The sequence below is a fragment of the Delphinapterus leucas genome, chromosome 1 (genome assembly GCF_059928025.1).
Source record: "Delphinapterus leucas isolate spDelLeu-1000000601 "Yukka" chromosome 1, BTC_Dleu_Yukka2, whole genome shotgun sequence".
NCBI classification, from domain to species: Eukaryota; Metazoa; Chordata; class Mammalia; order Artiodactyla; family Monodontidae; genus Delphinapterus; species Delphinapterus leucas.
Window position 1 is genome coordinate 103,147,117 of NC_143129.1, and position 15,566 is coordinate 103,162,682.

General features: G+C 38.2%; 1 protein-coding gene across 1 annotated transcript in view; it reads right to left on the reverse strand.

Annotated features, from left to right (window-relative positions):
• The window catches only part of PLPPR4 (phospholipid phosphatase related 4), a 39,449-nt gene extending 24,296 nt beyond the window's left edge, over positions 1-15,153 (reverse strand). Inside the window, exon 1 of the mRNA XM_022553379.2 lies at positions 14,775-15,153. Coding sequence (XP_022409087.1) covers positions 14,775-14,852 — 78 coding nt within the window. The 5' untranslated portion in view covers positions 14,853-15,153. The remainder of the gene's footprint in view (positions 1-14,774) is intronic.
• Positions 15,154-15,566: the final 413 nt, after the last annotated feature.

Below are 15,566 nucleotides of genomic sequence, written 5' to 3' on the forward strand. Positions count from 1 at the left end.
TTCTCATTCAGGTAGTTCACTTGCTCTTAGCCTATAGACATGTCAATTCCATTCTTTTCCTTTTTCATAACCATGGTAAATTCAGAGTGCGCTGAGATACTCATAAACTGGTAGGATCATAGTCACAGAGGGTCAATTACCATATATGATATTTATGGCTCATTAACTTATTCAATCAACAAATATCTATTGAAACCTACTAGTTCTAGGAGTTGTTCTACATCCTGGGAATACAGCTATGATAAAACTCCAAGTCCTTATTCTGATGAAGATTTCATTCTTGCTGAAGAAGACAGATAAAAAATTAAAAATTATAATACTAGAAAGAACATATATTATAAAGATGATAAAACAGGGGGCTGTGGTAATTGAGTGCCTGGATTGCTATTTTAGTCAATGAAGGCTTACTTAATAGGAATCATTTAAACAAAGACTTGAGTGGGCAAGAATGAACTAACCATATAAAAACCAGGTAAGAGGCATAGTCAAAAGGGAGCAGTGATTGGGCTTCCCTGGTGGTGCAGTAGTTGAGAATCTGCCTGCCAATGCAGGGGACACGGGTTCGAGCCCTGGTCGGGGAAAATCCCACATGCTGCGGAGCAACTAGGCCCGTGAGCCACAACTACTGAGCCTGCGCGTCTGGAGCTTGTGCTCCGCAACAAGAGAGGCCGCAACAGTGAGAGGCCCGCGCACCGCGATGAAGAGTGGCCCCCGCTTGCTGCAACTAGAGAAAGCCCACGCACCGAAGCGAAGACCCAACACAGCCAAAAATAAATAAATAAATAATTTAAAGTGACATGTCATTTGAAAATAAAAAAAGGGAGCAGTGATATAAGATGAAGTCAGAGAGATGGATTTGGGACCAGACTTTGCAGAGAATTGAAGGCCATGGCAGAGAATTGAAGGCCATGGCAGAATTAGTGTTTCATTCATTCAAAGTACGTTTGGAAGTAACTTTGGAGAGTTGAAGCAGAAGTGCAGTAAGACTTGAAATATATTTTACAAAGATCACTCTGGCAGTTGGGTTGAGAATGATTGTGATGGGTCAAAGATAGAAGCAGGGTAAAAATTAGAAGTTTCTTCAAAACCCAACAAATACTTATCTAGTGCCTGGTATGTGCTAGGCACTGCCCTAAGGGTGAAGAATATAAAGGTAAACAAGATAGAGAAAACTCCCTGCACTCGTGGAGTTCACCTGCTAGTGGATGCTTGGCACTTGCAGTAATCCAGGCAAGAGATGATGGCAGGTTTTACTAGGATGTAGAGAAATTTCCAGATTCTGGATATAACCTTAGAGAGAAAAAGACCAGACTTCTTGATGAGTTGGATATTGAAGAAAAACCAGTAAGGGTTGATTTCAGGGATTTGGGGCTTGAGCATTTGGGCTGGGGGTGTTATTTACTGGGATGGGGAAGGCTGGGAGAAGCTTAAGTAGGAGGACTCTAAGGTTTTGTTTTGGAAATAGGAAAACTGAGATGCCTTTCAGTTATCAAAATGTCAAAAAGAGAGTAAGATGCCAACCTTGGGCTAAAGAGAGTCCAAGGCTGCAGGTTGATACATGATGACTTAAATAACATCATTGATGTATGATGATTTAAATAATATCATCTTTACTTTTGAAGAACAACACTTGCACAGGAAACTTCAAAGTTAAATTAACTTGGTTTTGATATGACTAATGTCACAAGAACCAAAGAATATAATTGTGTATCTTCATACTACTCATATGCAAGAGATAACCTAAGAGAAAAAGAATGATTTTTATATTAATAACAAATTTTAAATGGGAGGCTTGGAATAAATTCTGATAAGTATCCCCAAGTCATATAAAATGTGAACTTTAAAACATAAATACATTATATTCAAATGAAATTAAAACAGGAAGAAATATTAGCAGATCAAAGTAATTTTATTAAAGCTGGTGGCTGATAAGCATGTTGTCATAGGTCAACACACACAGTGATGATAGAATTTTCCATTTCCTACAGTACAATCTTTAATGACATTCCTTAGCATTTGTGCCTTGTAGCTAATACAGATAAATGTTTCCTTTAAACATTGACAATAATAATAACTAATAATATAGTATAGGGCTTTGTGGTTTATAAAACTACTTCACCATAATTGTAGCATATTTAGGTTATATAGATTATAAAAAGCACACTAACACTTGTAGGGTCATTAAGAGTAGGTCAGAATGAGTCTATTACATTATTCAAGGTCTAAAAATCTAGTTTTCACAAATAGAATGGATGTGGCTTATATGACATGCATAGATACCAATTAAAACAGGGCAGTGTAATTGAGGAAAATCAATGCTGGCCTCAGAACCAGCAAAACCCAGTTTCTTCCCTCATTTATTCCACTAGCTTCTGGGATTTGGAGCAAGTCACTTAACCTTCCTGGGTCTTACTTGTCACCAGTGAAATAAGGGGCTTTTTACATTGCCATTTAGTTCTAGAATTCTCCATGTTTTGTCATGAAGTAAAAAACATTCCTCACATTTCTTTGACAGTCTCACTACCATATATAATGTACTAGATTTTTTTACCACTATTCTCTCTACAATTTGTTTCATCTTCCACAATGCTTCCAGGCTAGTTTTTCTAGAATTCACATCTAATCATGCCTTTAATAGTGCCCCACTAATTACAAAATAAAGTACAAATTTCCTAGAATGACCTTTTGCATTATGCACGATCTTTTGTATTATAGCCTCAATCTGCCTTTCTTGTTTAATTTTGCTCTTTACCTACTCTCCACTCTTTCAACCCATGAACACCTATGTTCCCATTACACTGATGTTCCAAACACACATGTTCTAGTCTCTGCTTTACATTACATTTTCACATTTGTTTCCCATAAAAACTGTCCTCATAAAAGGTAAGATCACATAATTTTTTCTCCCTGAAACCTTCCCCATGCTCTCCATTCAGAACCGAAGATTCTGCCTCATGGACTCCATATATGTCTTTATTGTAAGACCTGTTAGTCTGCCTTGAATTGTAGTTATCTGTATATTACCAGCCCTTCCCTTAACATCTGATACTGCAAAGTGAGGCCTTTGTAATTCACACAGTGCTTTGAAAATTTTGGGTGTCCAGAAAATATTTGCTGAATTTAATTGAAAGAAATCAGGACATTACTATTAAATAAACAGAAAACATGGACAATTTCTTAATAATACATAGAAAGTGTTGAGGACTTAGGTTCCAGAGACAGTGCTAAGTTATATAATAGATTGCTGCATTCAATCTACACCTTATAAACCGTCTATTGGTATCGTAATTTACACATGAGAAAACTGAGACAGAGAGAGGTCACATAAATTGGCCAGTGAGTTGGTGAGTGGGAGCATCCAGATTCCTACCCAGGTGCCTAAGTCCAGGAAACATGCTCTAAACTGCTTTGCTCACGGGTCTTAAAACGATTTCCCTCTCGACATTGCCACATTGGTTGCAATTCCCAAATGGGAAGAGGGCTTGCAGAGGGTGCGCGTGGTTCGAAAAAAGTCTCCCTTGCTCTTAACTCTTAAATACTCTTATTAAACAGTTTCTCCGAGGACTTCCTATCACTCAAACGTGAAAATTGCTTCTTTCGTGCAAATCTAATGTCTGTCCTTTCTAGAGGTCGTTTCACTTTGTTACTGAAAGAATTTATTGAACACCTCCTCTTACATAAAAAGAAAAGAACATTTACTGACTTTTAATTTAGACATTTCCCCATAAATTATCTAATTTAATACTCACAACCTACCTGGGAATTTTAAGATACATTTTAACAAGAAGACCCTGCTCCAGATAAGGTAAGCAGCATGTCTGGCTTACAGCAATTGGAACTTGATCTGTTAAATTCCTGGAAGCTTGAATCCCACTACACCCTGCTGCCACTTTGGTACATTTCACCATTGCCAGCTGGCACTAGTCTGGTGCTTTTCAGGAAAAAGTAGCCCCAGGCTTCAGTGGAAATGCCAATTTAAAGGACAGAAGTAAGAGATAGCCATGTGTACAATGGGTTTGATGGCACCAAGAGCAAAGGGGTGGCAGGCACTTTCAAATCATGTTCTTAATTTTATGGTGTTCCAAGGTCTTGAATGTTCTTTCCTGTGCAGTTTTCTCCAATGTTATTTTAATTTTTTGGTAATATCTCAAGAAACTTTAATTATATCTTGGATGTGGTCTGCTTTCATCTTCACTTCTGTTTTCCCTAGTGAATGACTTCTAATATAAAATATCAGGAATTGGGCACATTTCAAGCTCCAGATGCTTTCCCGTCCTGTTTCCTTTGGATCACTCTCTAACTGCACAGAGATGGCCCGATGAATGCCTCTGTCATATGGAATGACAGTTGCTCCTTCACCTTTCTCTCTTATTCAATGAAAAGACCCTTGGGAACAGGGAAATTGTCTCTTTCACTTCTCTATCCCCAGGGCCTTATATTAGGCAGGACCTGACATACTGCGTACCCTCAATGTACCAAGTTAATGCATGTATGGATGATGATTTGAACAGAACTGTTTACACAGTTCTCATAGTGTAGTTAACATGATGAAAGAAAAATCCCCAAGTTAAAAGATCCTTGTTTACTTCCACCATAGAATATGCTCCTACTGTGAATTTCTAGAATTCTAATAATTTTTGTTAACATTAAAGAACACAAAAAGCTCAAATTGAGTCCCTCAAATAGCAATGGTAATTAATAGGGAAGAGAGAACAGATCTAACATATATGTTAGGTTTAATGGAAAAAATGTGTTCTATGTCTAAATATAAATTACATCTTTACAGCTCTAAAAAGACTAATTACAATCACTCGATGATCTAACAGTAAAGTTTAAAACAATGGTATGTGGCTGTTTTATTACCTGAATATTGATCTAGCATTAGGCTTGGAGTAGTAAACTCTGCCGTCACCAGCTTTAACCTCAGGTCCTGATTTGTATAATTAGACACAAGTACTATATGTATTGCCTTGGAAAGCATTTTGTTCTTTACACCTAGAGACTAAGACCTGAGGTTGGGGACTTAGATTTCAATTCTTAAAAGTAATTGCTTTGAAATCTTTCCTTACAGCTGTAATTTCTTTACCCTTAGAACATATACCTGTCTTTTAAAAACACGGGTATGAATCACAATTTAATTCTACTAATATTTGCCAGGTACCATTTAAAGTTCATACTTTTACATTTCTGAACTCATCCAATCTCCACAATACCCCTTTGATAAAGGTACTATTATTATCCCCATCTTACAGAAGAAGCAACTGGAACATGGAAAAATTACATGGTTTGTGAAAGATCATACAGTTTATTAGCTAGATTATAAACTCAAGAAATCTAGCACCTGTTTTCACGTTTGTAGTCATTATACCTACTACCTCTTGCTAACAATTTTTAACACTGACCTTACCTTCCCAAAGACATTGAGAAATAGCAGAAAATAATATAATGTACATTTTCTTTATATACTGTGAATGTCACCCGACAACTTTCACTATTTTCACTATTAGTGGGATTACTTTATTTATATAGAAAAAGCAAATATATTTTGACCTGAACAGTCTTATAAAAGAATACATAGTACCTTTGGGGTCCAACATATATTTCTTAATACCAAACAAAATAGGAGTTAAGGAAAAGAAAATATTGTCATTGTAATAATGTCAGAGAAATGAAATTAACCAAAAATTCTGTATTTGAGATATGGAATAAGAGAAACAAATTTATGATTTTGAGATCGAATGTGATAATCTTATATGCACATAAATTAGTGAATTAAAGACATCAATATTTTTAAATTACTTTTTTTGAGTTGTTTACTAAATTCAGGTATCAAGTTTATCCTTATACCATTTTATTTAAGCACTGTAAAAGTTTATATTTTCTCTTATGTAATAATTAAGTTATCTAACAAACATTTATTGAGTGTGTACTATGTGCCTGATATATTTCATTTGATCCATAAATTATCCAGAGAAGGATTTCTAATCTATTTTCAGAGATGAGAATTTAACAATGTATCATGAATCACTCTCTTTTTCCAAGCTTGTCTCCTACATACTTAGATCATACTTAAATGTACATTATGAGCCCACCTTCAAGATTAATGGTTTTCCAAGGCTGCTTAAGACCTTATTTACTTGAATGTATCTGTGAAAGGGATTGATGAATATAAGAGATATTGAAGAGAGGCTTAATGTGGGACATTAAGAAATTTTATTTTCCAACATGTTAAAGCTGTGATTAAATTAAGTATAATTGTACTATGTTTCATTGTGAGATGCATCAAAAAGTCATGAACAAATATATAAAACAAATACAATATAATATGGGATACAACTATATCTGACAAAGAAGCACATTTTATTGCTAAAAAAAAATGTTATCGTTTGTTCCACATAGCCACAAAAAAATTGTCTTTGCTGGCATGTATACGTTATGTAACTAAGATAATTTTCTATGAAAATTAAAACTATAAGTCCTTTGTTTAAATGATGCCTCTCTTTGAAGAGGCATCTCAAAATCATTTGAATGTTGCCTCAAATCTCAACTAATCCATAGGTATGCTCTATATCATAAAATGAGCATAAGTATTATTAAGAAATGAGGCTCACAGACCTCGGAAATTGATTTAACCTTCATCACCACTTATTTTATAGATAAAAATGTCTCCACTGGCTAAGAAAAGTTAAGGAAAAATTTATAACTATCAGGCTTGTTTTACTCCATCCATTCAGGCAAACTTTATTGAAATCCTACTATAGATTAGGAAGTATGCCAGTAATGATTCCATATTATTTCCATTAATTTAACGAAAAGGTACATAATAAGAAATAAATAAATATTTATTCAATGACTAAATGAATTTTCATGGAAGTACAAACAGAATACACCCTGGTATTTTACTTTGGCACCCCTTTTTGGAGTGTATTTAATATAAGATTCTTCTCTTTTAGACTCTCCATGAAGGCCCAGTTTCTGAAGCATGATTAGAACTTTATTAAATGGCGATTTAACCACTAAGGCAATCCTACAGCACAGGCTTTGGTGAGGACATTAAGTTGTAGACAACATATCCACACATATTTCCATGATTCTCACTCCCCAACAACAGTCCACTAAATGTACTGATACCTTGTTTTCCTTTTCCTGAACACACATTGATTTTAAATACCTGTATTTCCCCTTCTCTTTAATTTATACCTCAATGGTCTAATGTCAGTTTTAGAAGAATGTACAGAAGCCATCTTATGATAGCAAATAAGAAAGCAGTTATCCTCCTTTATGTTGATTAACGTAAATGTTTTGTGATTAAAAACAACCAAACAGTGATGGACCTAAGAGGCAATTGATTCAGTGCCTAATTACTGACAGGAAAAACAACTCAACATTAATTGTGTCAAAATTAGCATTTCTGTCCTTGGCTTTCACATTCCAAAATCCACTTCACTGTGAGGAAATGACTCCATTCCATAGTAATCTGGAAGTACATGTCTCAGCTAATTAATTCTAGAAGAAACCAAAGAAAGCTGAGAGATTCATAATTAGACATTTCACAGTTTAAACACAAACATTTTTCTCCTTGTGGCCCACAGGGGAAAAGAGCACTGCTTGGGTTTTAGGCAAGTTCTTGGACCTTCATGAGTCTCAGTTACTTAATTTGTAAAACAGAATTAATATCTACTCCTCAGTTGTCTTTAAAGGATCAAATGAATCAATGTATATGAAAAAATTACATTAAACTGTAAAAGAAAATTCAGTTATTTTGTTACTGATGTTGTAAATTGTATCCTCACTCCCTTCAATGTTTCCACTTTCCTTTACTCTCTGTCAGAGACCTCATGTCCAGGGAAGTAATTGTGAAATTATAGGTAGACAGTCGGGCAGTGAGAAAGAAAAATATCACGTCCAATTTTATGATTTTTAGCTGTAACCATGCTTTTCAAAGGGCCTAACAATTTAGAAAAGCAGAAGATCCATTCGTAATTGCTTTAACATGTTTAATGCAACGTGGTATTATGAAATACATAAAGGTACTTAGATGGAACTTTCAAACAGCCGGCACAATTTGTTCACGTGTAGGATTAGAATGACCTGTATTGTGTTATAATCCAGGGGGGAACCCTCTAATATAAGGAATTCTACAAATAGTATAATTAGAAACGAGCACTAGAAGTGGGGGGACAGGCTCTATTCTTGTCTGATACTAACCATAGTGTGTTTTTAGGTAACTCAGTTAACCTTGTCAAGCCACAGTTTTCTCATTTGTGATAGGTGAATCAAACCAATGCTGTGATAGAAGAATCAAACCAAATGTCCTGGGAGTACATGATTTTATTAGACAATTCTGTAATAAGACATTTCCTCACTTTTTGTTGTTGTTGTTGAGAGCTTGCATGAGAAATAGCCTGTGATGTATACACATACTAGGAGGAAATCATTGTGATAATATTTGTAACACATTCCTAAAGTAAACAGTAACAACTGTGCACTAAATGCTTTTTATTTAACAAGCTAACTTAAGACAACTCAAATGCCTAAAGGAATCTCCATGGCTTACTCACAGATGCCCATTACCCTCACATGCCCTTCACTCCTATCTTCTATTTTTCTCATGCTTTTTCTCCTAATCCTCCTTGGCCTGGCCTCTCTCTGTTTCTGTTCTCTTAGGAATTCTTTCCTCCACGCTCTATCATTCTCATAGACATACACAGTCTACTTTTCTAAATTTTCTTTCCGTTCCAGCTCTTCCCTCTCACTCTACCCGGAGCTCCGTGTTCAGTCTTCCTCTGCAGAAGCCTCAGGGGTACCATTTGTGCTTTCCCAAAGGAAGCAGCTTTTTAGGTAGACAGTCATTGTGTCATCTACACAGCCATATTAGAATTAATTCAGTTACTCTAGGTGAGAGATAGCATTAAGAAAGCCAAGTTCAGTAGCTGAATGAAGAGAAAACTCTATTCCACAACTCAGACAGAAAGAACCTCAACAGGCATCTTCCACATACATGCCTTCAGACACCACAAAGCTAGCCAAGTCACAGCAGAGACAGGTCTCCCCATCCCACTCCCTCATTAAGTTTAGCATTATCATTAGAGTCATGTGTGAGGTGGAGTGGGGGTAATGGTAATGCAGGAGGAGATGGACATGGACAAGAACCCAAATCGTGGCTCCTTCACTTAAGTGCTGTGTCACCAGAAAGATATTTAGCTCTTTGAGTTACAATTTGCTGGTTTAAAGAAAGAAGGATAGGGCTTCGCTGGTGGCGCAGTGGTTGAGAGTCCGCCTGCCGATGCAGGGGACACGGGTTCGTGCCCCGGTCCGGGAAGATCCCACATGCCGCAGAGCGGCTAGGCCCGTGAGCCATGGCCGCTGAGCCTGCGTGTCCGGAGCCTGTGCTCCGCAACGGGAGAGGCCACAGCAGTGAGAGGCCCGTGTACCGCAAAAAAAATTTTTAAAAATAAAAAAATAAGGATAATAATGCCTTCTCGATATTACTTTAATACAAATAATCCAGTTCTCAGGATTAAAGATAATGTATACAGGGTCTGTCATATAAAGGAGGCTTGAAATTGACTATTCCTTGTTATTATTATTATCATTATTATTAATATCCCTTTGAGATTGGTAGAAGGCACCCATTTTTTTCCTTCTAGAGGAAAGTAGGACAAAGATTACTATGAGTGATTCATCCATGAAGACACAGTAAGATAGTGGGGGAGCCTAGCAATAGTATAGAATTCCTTAACGGCGAGTTCTATGTTCAATACTTGGTCTCGGTATTTGTGGAAATGTCCTCATTTAGTCTCTGTGAAACTTAGGACTCTATTATCGTCTGTACTTCATTTTTGTTTTTCACCAAAGGACTTTGCACATCGTGACCCTAAAAGAGGAGGAAAGATTTGTCAGCTCATCTCTGTTGGTGGGTTTGGACTACATCTTTGAGTGGACTATCTATGCCACCTAGAAAAGGGAAAAAACCTACAGCTACTATTTTGGTACGTGCAATACAGAAATGTTGTCATTTTGTGCTTCCTACTGATGCTAAAGTTTATGTAAAAGGAAATCAGCTAGCTATACTTTCCAGCAAGATCATATGAGTTATATAATTTTCACATAGATCTTGAGCTAAAACAGAAATCTTGTGAATTAATGTTTGCTACAATTAAGATACAGTGGACACTTTCCAGTGGGAAAAAAATAAAAAACATATTAAGGTCTGTCAAGACACCATAACGTCTAGGCATGACGTTCAGACTGAACTAACCAGGTTATCTTTGCTCAAACAAAGGCTTTTTGGACTTCCTCAGGCAGGATGGTAACAGAGAAATGATGGCTTTTACTCCTGAACACAATGTCTAGTTTACTGACCCTAAACTGTAGTAATTAACCTGCATGAACAAAATCCTGAAACATATCCATTGTTAAGTACAATATTCAAATTAGTGAAAACTTTCTGTATAATTTCAAGTCTGTCGTGTTTACAATATTTTGAATCTGTAATACTTCAGGTAGAGTTATTTTACACTCAGTGGAGAGAGGCTATTCCTACTCCCTATGTGTTTGTGCATGCCTGTGTGTGTGTGTGTGCTCGCGTGCGTGTGTGTAAGTGTATGAAAAACAAGAAATTTCAAGCTATCTGCATCTATAGCTTTATAAAGATACTTTGCATATGGGTCAAACACTGCTCTTTTGCCTCCATAAAGTAAACATTAGATTAGTAATAAAAATGTATGCCATCAAGCAGAATGTTTAAATGAGAAGAACCTTTTTCCCATTTATTTATTAAGAACTTGTATCTTTTTGGTTTAAAGGGTAACTTATCATTTGTTTGTATTACATACTGAGTCAATGTGAACCCATATCTTGGAACAGGATGACTAATGAGAATGAAATTGTGAGTCTGAGCACAGGTGGGACCGTTGTAACGCTCGTCGTAAAGGAAATGCATTAGGCACGCAGACAACCAGCCTTCTCACGTATAATATTGGGTTAGTAAGCTGAAAGACCTTTTACTATTTCTAGACGTGCTGCCGGGTGCGATTGCACTGTAAGTGATACAGCCATCACTTGGAGAGTGCTTTGGAACTTTAAAGGCAAGAGAAACCTTTTCTTCAGTGGAATGTTCCTTTTAACTGGCTTTCTGTTCAACCTGATAAAGCTTTGGATATGCTTGTTTGAGAGTTCCTTTCATAATTTGACTTTTCTTTTCCCACATCGAACAATGCAAACCTGAATTGTCAAACTTGTTTATAAAGTGAGGTACCATCTTGGAAATCATGGTGTGTTTTCAAATCACCATGTAATATTGATATTTTTAATTACTGTCAACCATAAACCCCTTTATCAGCATAAACAATTGGCAGCATAAACCAAAGATGTAAGAAAAAATTAGTTCTATCCATTAACTTAACGTTTGTTTAATATCGAGTTTGGTGGTCAGCTGGGACATGATTACCTGATTTTAGTGACTGAACACCTTGGCCTATATATAGGATATAATCTCTATACCCTGACACCATGCAAAAGAAACTGATACATCCTGAGTGCCTAGCTCAGGTATGATATATGGTATCTTTCATGCTTTAACTTCATAATATAGCCTAAGATATATGGTTATTATAATTTCTATTATATATGAATACATATATTTATATTACTTCATATAATTTCTATTACATATGTAGAAACTGAGGATGAGAGAAGTAACTTGGCCAGAATTATCCAAGTAGTATGTGGCATAGGTGATATATGAACCGGGTCAATCTGTCTGTAAGGCCCAGGTTTTTCTGCCTTAATTCAGTCTGAATTGATTTTAGCCTCCTCTGGTTGGAATGAAAGTTGCTCCTCAGTTTCCTAGTTAGTTTCTTCATATTTCATGCCTATCATGAATAGCAATTTGAAACAGCCTGAACTTCTTGAAGAAAGGCAAAGTTTAAACTGTCCATGGTGTCACTGACTTGAGACCCAGAGACTGTTTTCTTCTCTAAACTTTCTTGAGAGCATCTTCTGTTACAGAGAAACTTTATTTGGGATGGTAGAAAGATGTGTTAGTCTTTTCCTGTATTATTTCTGACTTTGGTAATATGTTAAGAAAGGCCTTTCTCACTGTAAAATCTAAAAATATACTTCTGTGTTACTATTATTATTTAGTTTTTTAACTGTTTCTTAAAAATCTAAATCATTGGTCTGTCCAGAATTTATTTTTGTATGGTATATGGTAGGAACCTAACTTAATTCTTAGGTCCTATTTTCTCCTCAAATTCTGGTCCTTTTTGCCTCTTTTTGTTCCTTAAATTATTGTCTGAAGTAACAGAAAAGGCTTAAAATATGTTCTTTGGGCTGATATGTGATGAAAGATTCACTCATGTTTCACTTTTCCATTTTAATTACAAAGGTCTGGGGAAACTATGTTGGAAGCAAAGTGCCATTACTCTAGAGCACTTTACTGACATGTTAATTCATGCTATATTTATTCATCCTCCAAAGCAGCTACAAAGCTTATTCTCACTGGCCTCAAAATGAGTCATTCCAAAGGAGTTCAGTAGTGCATTCTGTCAACCCCTTAAATAATTGGTGTACTAATGTCTTCCCCCATTTTCTGGAGGCTCTTTAGAGGTTCATCATGCATTTAAGTTTCAGAGAGATCATTTGCAATCCAATTTTGTGGCTCTCCCTTTGAAATCTGTTACCCCCAAGACATAATGTCATAAATGCGCATTGAAACTCCATGAACTGTCCTCAAGTAATTGTTCTATAGCTTGCCCTGGTAAGGAATTTGTAGAGGGTATCTGAATGGGTCAAAGTGAAGGTAATGATTTTGGGCTATTTCCACTCATGGAAAAGAATTAACATTTGTGAGATGTTTGTTCCTACAGACACATTTCAAATGCATTATGAGGCATTTTTACTTTTAAAATTTTAGATTAAAAGATAATGTACTCCTGTTAAAGGTACCTCAAAAGTGCACACATAGATTCTTTTAAGGCACATCCTTAATTCTCTGGTTTGCGTCCTCTTTCATGAAAGTATTTTCCTCGAAGCCATACAGCTGCAATCCAAATGTGGTCAGCTTCTAGCTGACCTCAGGTGCTCCGTCCTGGAGGCAGAAGCCAGCAATTAACTGATGTCTCCTAAACAGATGTAATAGATCCAGACGTGAATGAAAGTGCTTTTGGACAAAACCACAGTGGATTAGCAATGCGACAAGTGGCCTGACAGGATTTAACTTCAAGGCAGGGATCCTATCTCTCTATTCCTTTACCCCTTTCACCATGGAATCTTCTGTGCCCACATGTTTTTTCTCGATAAAACTCTTCATTAGCTTTCAACAAAATTATCTAAACCATGGCCTCAAAATCCCTTGTGAAAAGAGGAAGGGCAAAAATAAATGAATCAATTAATTACTTTAAATAAACAGGTCAATTTTTTTCCTTCTTTTCTATGGGTCATGGATGAAGGAGTCACCCATCATTTCTCTGAGACTTATGCAAATCACGTACATCTTTCTTAACACTGAAACCATTTTTAAAATTTGCGAGACCTAAGAGAAACTTGCACATATACTACTGTCTATAAAAACAATCTGACAATGTCTCTTCTCCCAAGTTTCAAGACAGTAACTATCCCTCAACACAGATAAGCCTCACAATCGTCAAATACAGAATCTACTATCTGTACTTGGAAGTGCTAAACCTCCATATTTGGCTGAAAAGACAGCCAAAGAAGGATATTTATAATTCAGCAACAGTCTTATAATTCTCTATGCAATCCAGGCTCTAATTACACAGAATATAGTTTTATGCTTAAAACCATATGATTTCACTAAACCTATCCAATACATCTCTTCTCTACCTATGATTTAATAAACCTCTTGCTTAAAAATGTCTTCCTAATGCAACGGACCACAGTGCATGGAATCACTGTACCTGTCAATCTTTATAACCCTCCCAGAAATTTTTCCTTCTTAAATGCTGCATTTTGGTAAGTTAGCGGTTCATTTATGCATACATCTGCATGTTAACTGCTTATCTGTAATACTGCTCAGCACAGAATAAATGCACACGTACAAGTCATGTAAAATCAGATGATGTCACTTATTTTAAAAATATTATACATACATACATATACATATGTATACATATACGTATATTTGTGTATATGCAGATGGTTTTTGTTAACCATGGAAAAGGGCCAACCAATTGATGCCTAGAGATGTGGACCCAATTTTAGAAGCTGATGTGAGCACCATAGTAATTTTAATAGGGTTAGGGCTTTTGGTTTTGTTTTTTGTGTAATAAAGCAATCAATACTCCTAATCCTACGTAAACATCCCCAGCCCCCATACACTCCGGGCATGGCTGTGTGTATTTGAATTCCTATAGAAAGCTCACAGAGTTCTAGATACGTAGTCGCAGGTTGAGGACACAAATCCCGAAATATCGGTATCATGGCCCCTCTGGGCCACTGATGACGCTGTGCACCCAGGCGGTCCAGGAGGGCCAGGGAACTAGCCCCACACTCACTCACACAGGTATCTCCCGTCTGCAGGCCACCTAGCAGTGGCATCGCTACTGTTAATCACCCCTGGCTAGCGGGCACTCACAGGCACACTCGGGGGAGCTCCCGAGAAACCTGGGGGAAGGGGGAGCGTGGGGCATTTAGGGGCAGCAGCGCGCACCCAGGCACGGGCTCCGCGCCTCCAACACCGTCCGGGACCCGAACTGGCTCCGGAGCCACCCGGAGGATCTGCATTATGCCAAGGCGCTGGGCCAACTCACCTCCACGAAATAAAAGCAGGGCAGGAGGGTCACGCTGTCCTTGATCACTTTGCCCTTTGGCCTCTCCTTCGCCGACATCCCTGCCGCCTGCCCGGGTCTGCGTTTTCCCCGGGGCGAGGTGTGCACAGCGCAGCCGAGGCGAGATGCCTCCTCCAGCCGCAAGCGCCCGGCGCCGCTGATGTCACATTCCCCGCGGGCACCGCTGGAGCCAGCGCGGTGCAGGCAGAGCCCCCGCCTCTCTCCGCCCCTCTTTGCAGCAACCCAGAGGCTCCTAGAGACAGCAAGTCCTCTGCCTCCCCTACTCTGGCTCCCACCCCCGGTTTTTCTCGGCGGAGACGTCCAGCTCCTTCCTCCAAGCTGTTGCTGCAATGGCTTCCCCTCCCCGCCACCCTCCCTCTGCTCTCCAGCGCCCTGGCGAGGCTTCGCGGCGGTCGGGGCTTGACGTCAAGAATCGGAAACGAGGGACGCACCCCTGGATTCTGCAGCAGCGAGGCTGAGGAGACTAGGCACCCACGCCCCCTTGGGAAGCCTCCTGGATCCCTCTAGGAACTCTAACTTCAGGATTGCTGGAGAGCAGAAGCCAGGATCTTGAGCACTGACCCACAGCGCGAAAACTGACCTCTATCTGCGCGAAATTAAAACTTGGATCGCATACTGAAAAGTAGGCCGTGATGGGAACTCTTTGAGAGCTGGCTGCTATCCAGGAACGACTTCCCCGACTGAGGACTCTCTGCCTAGGAGACTCCCTGGCTCCCTAGGATATGCCGACTCACCTGCTGATAAACATTCACT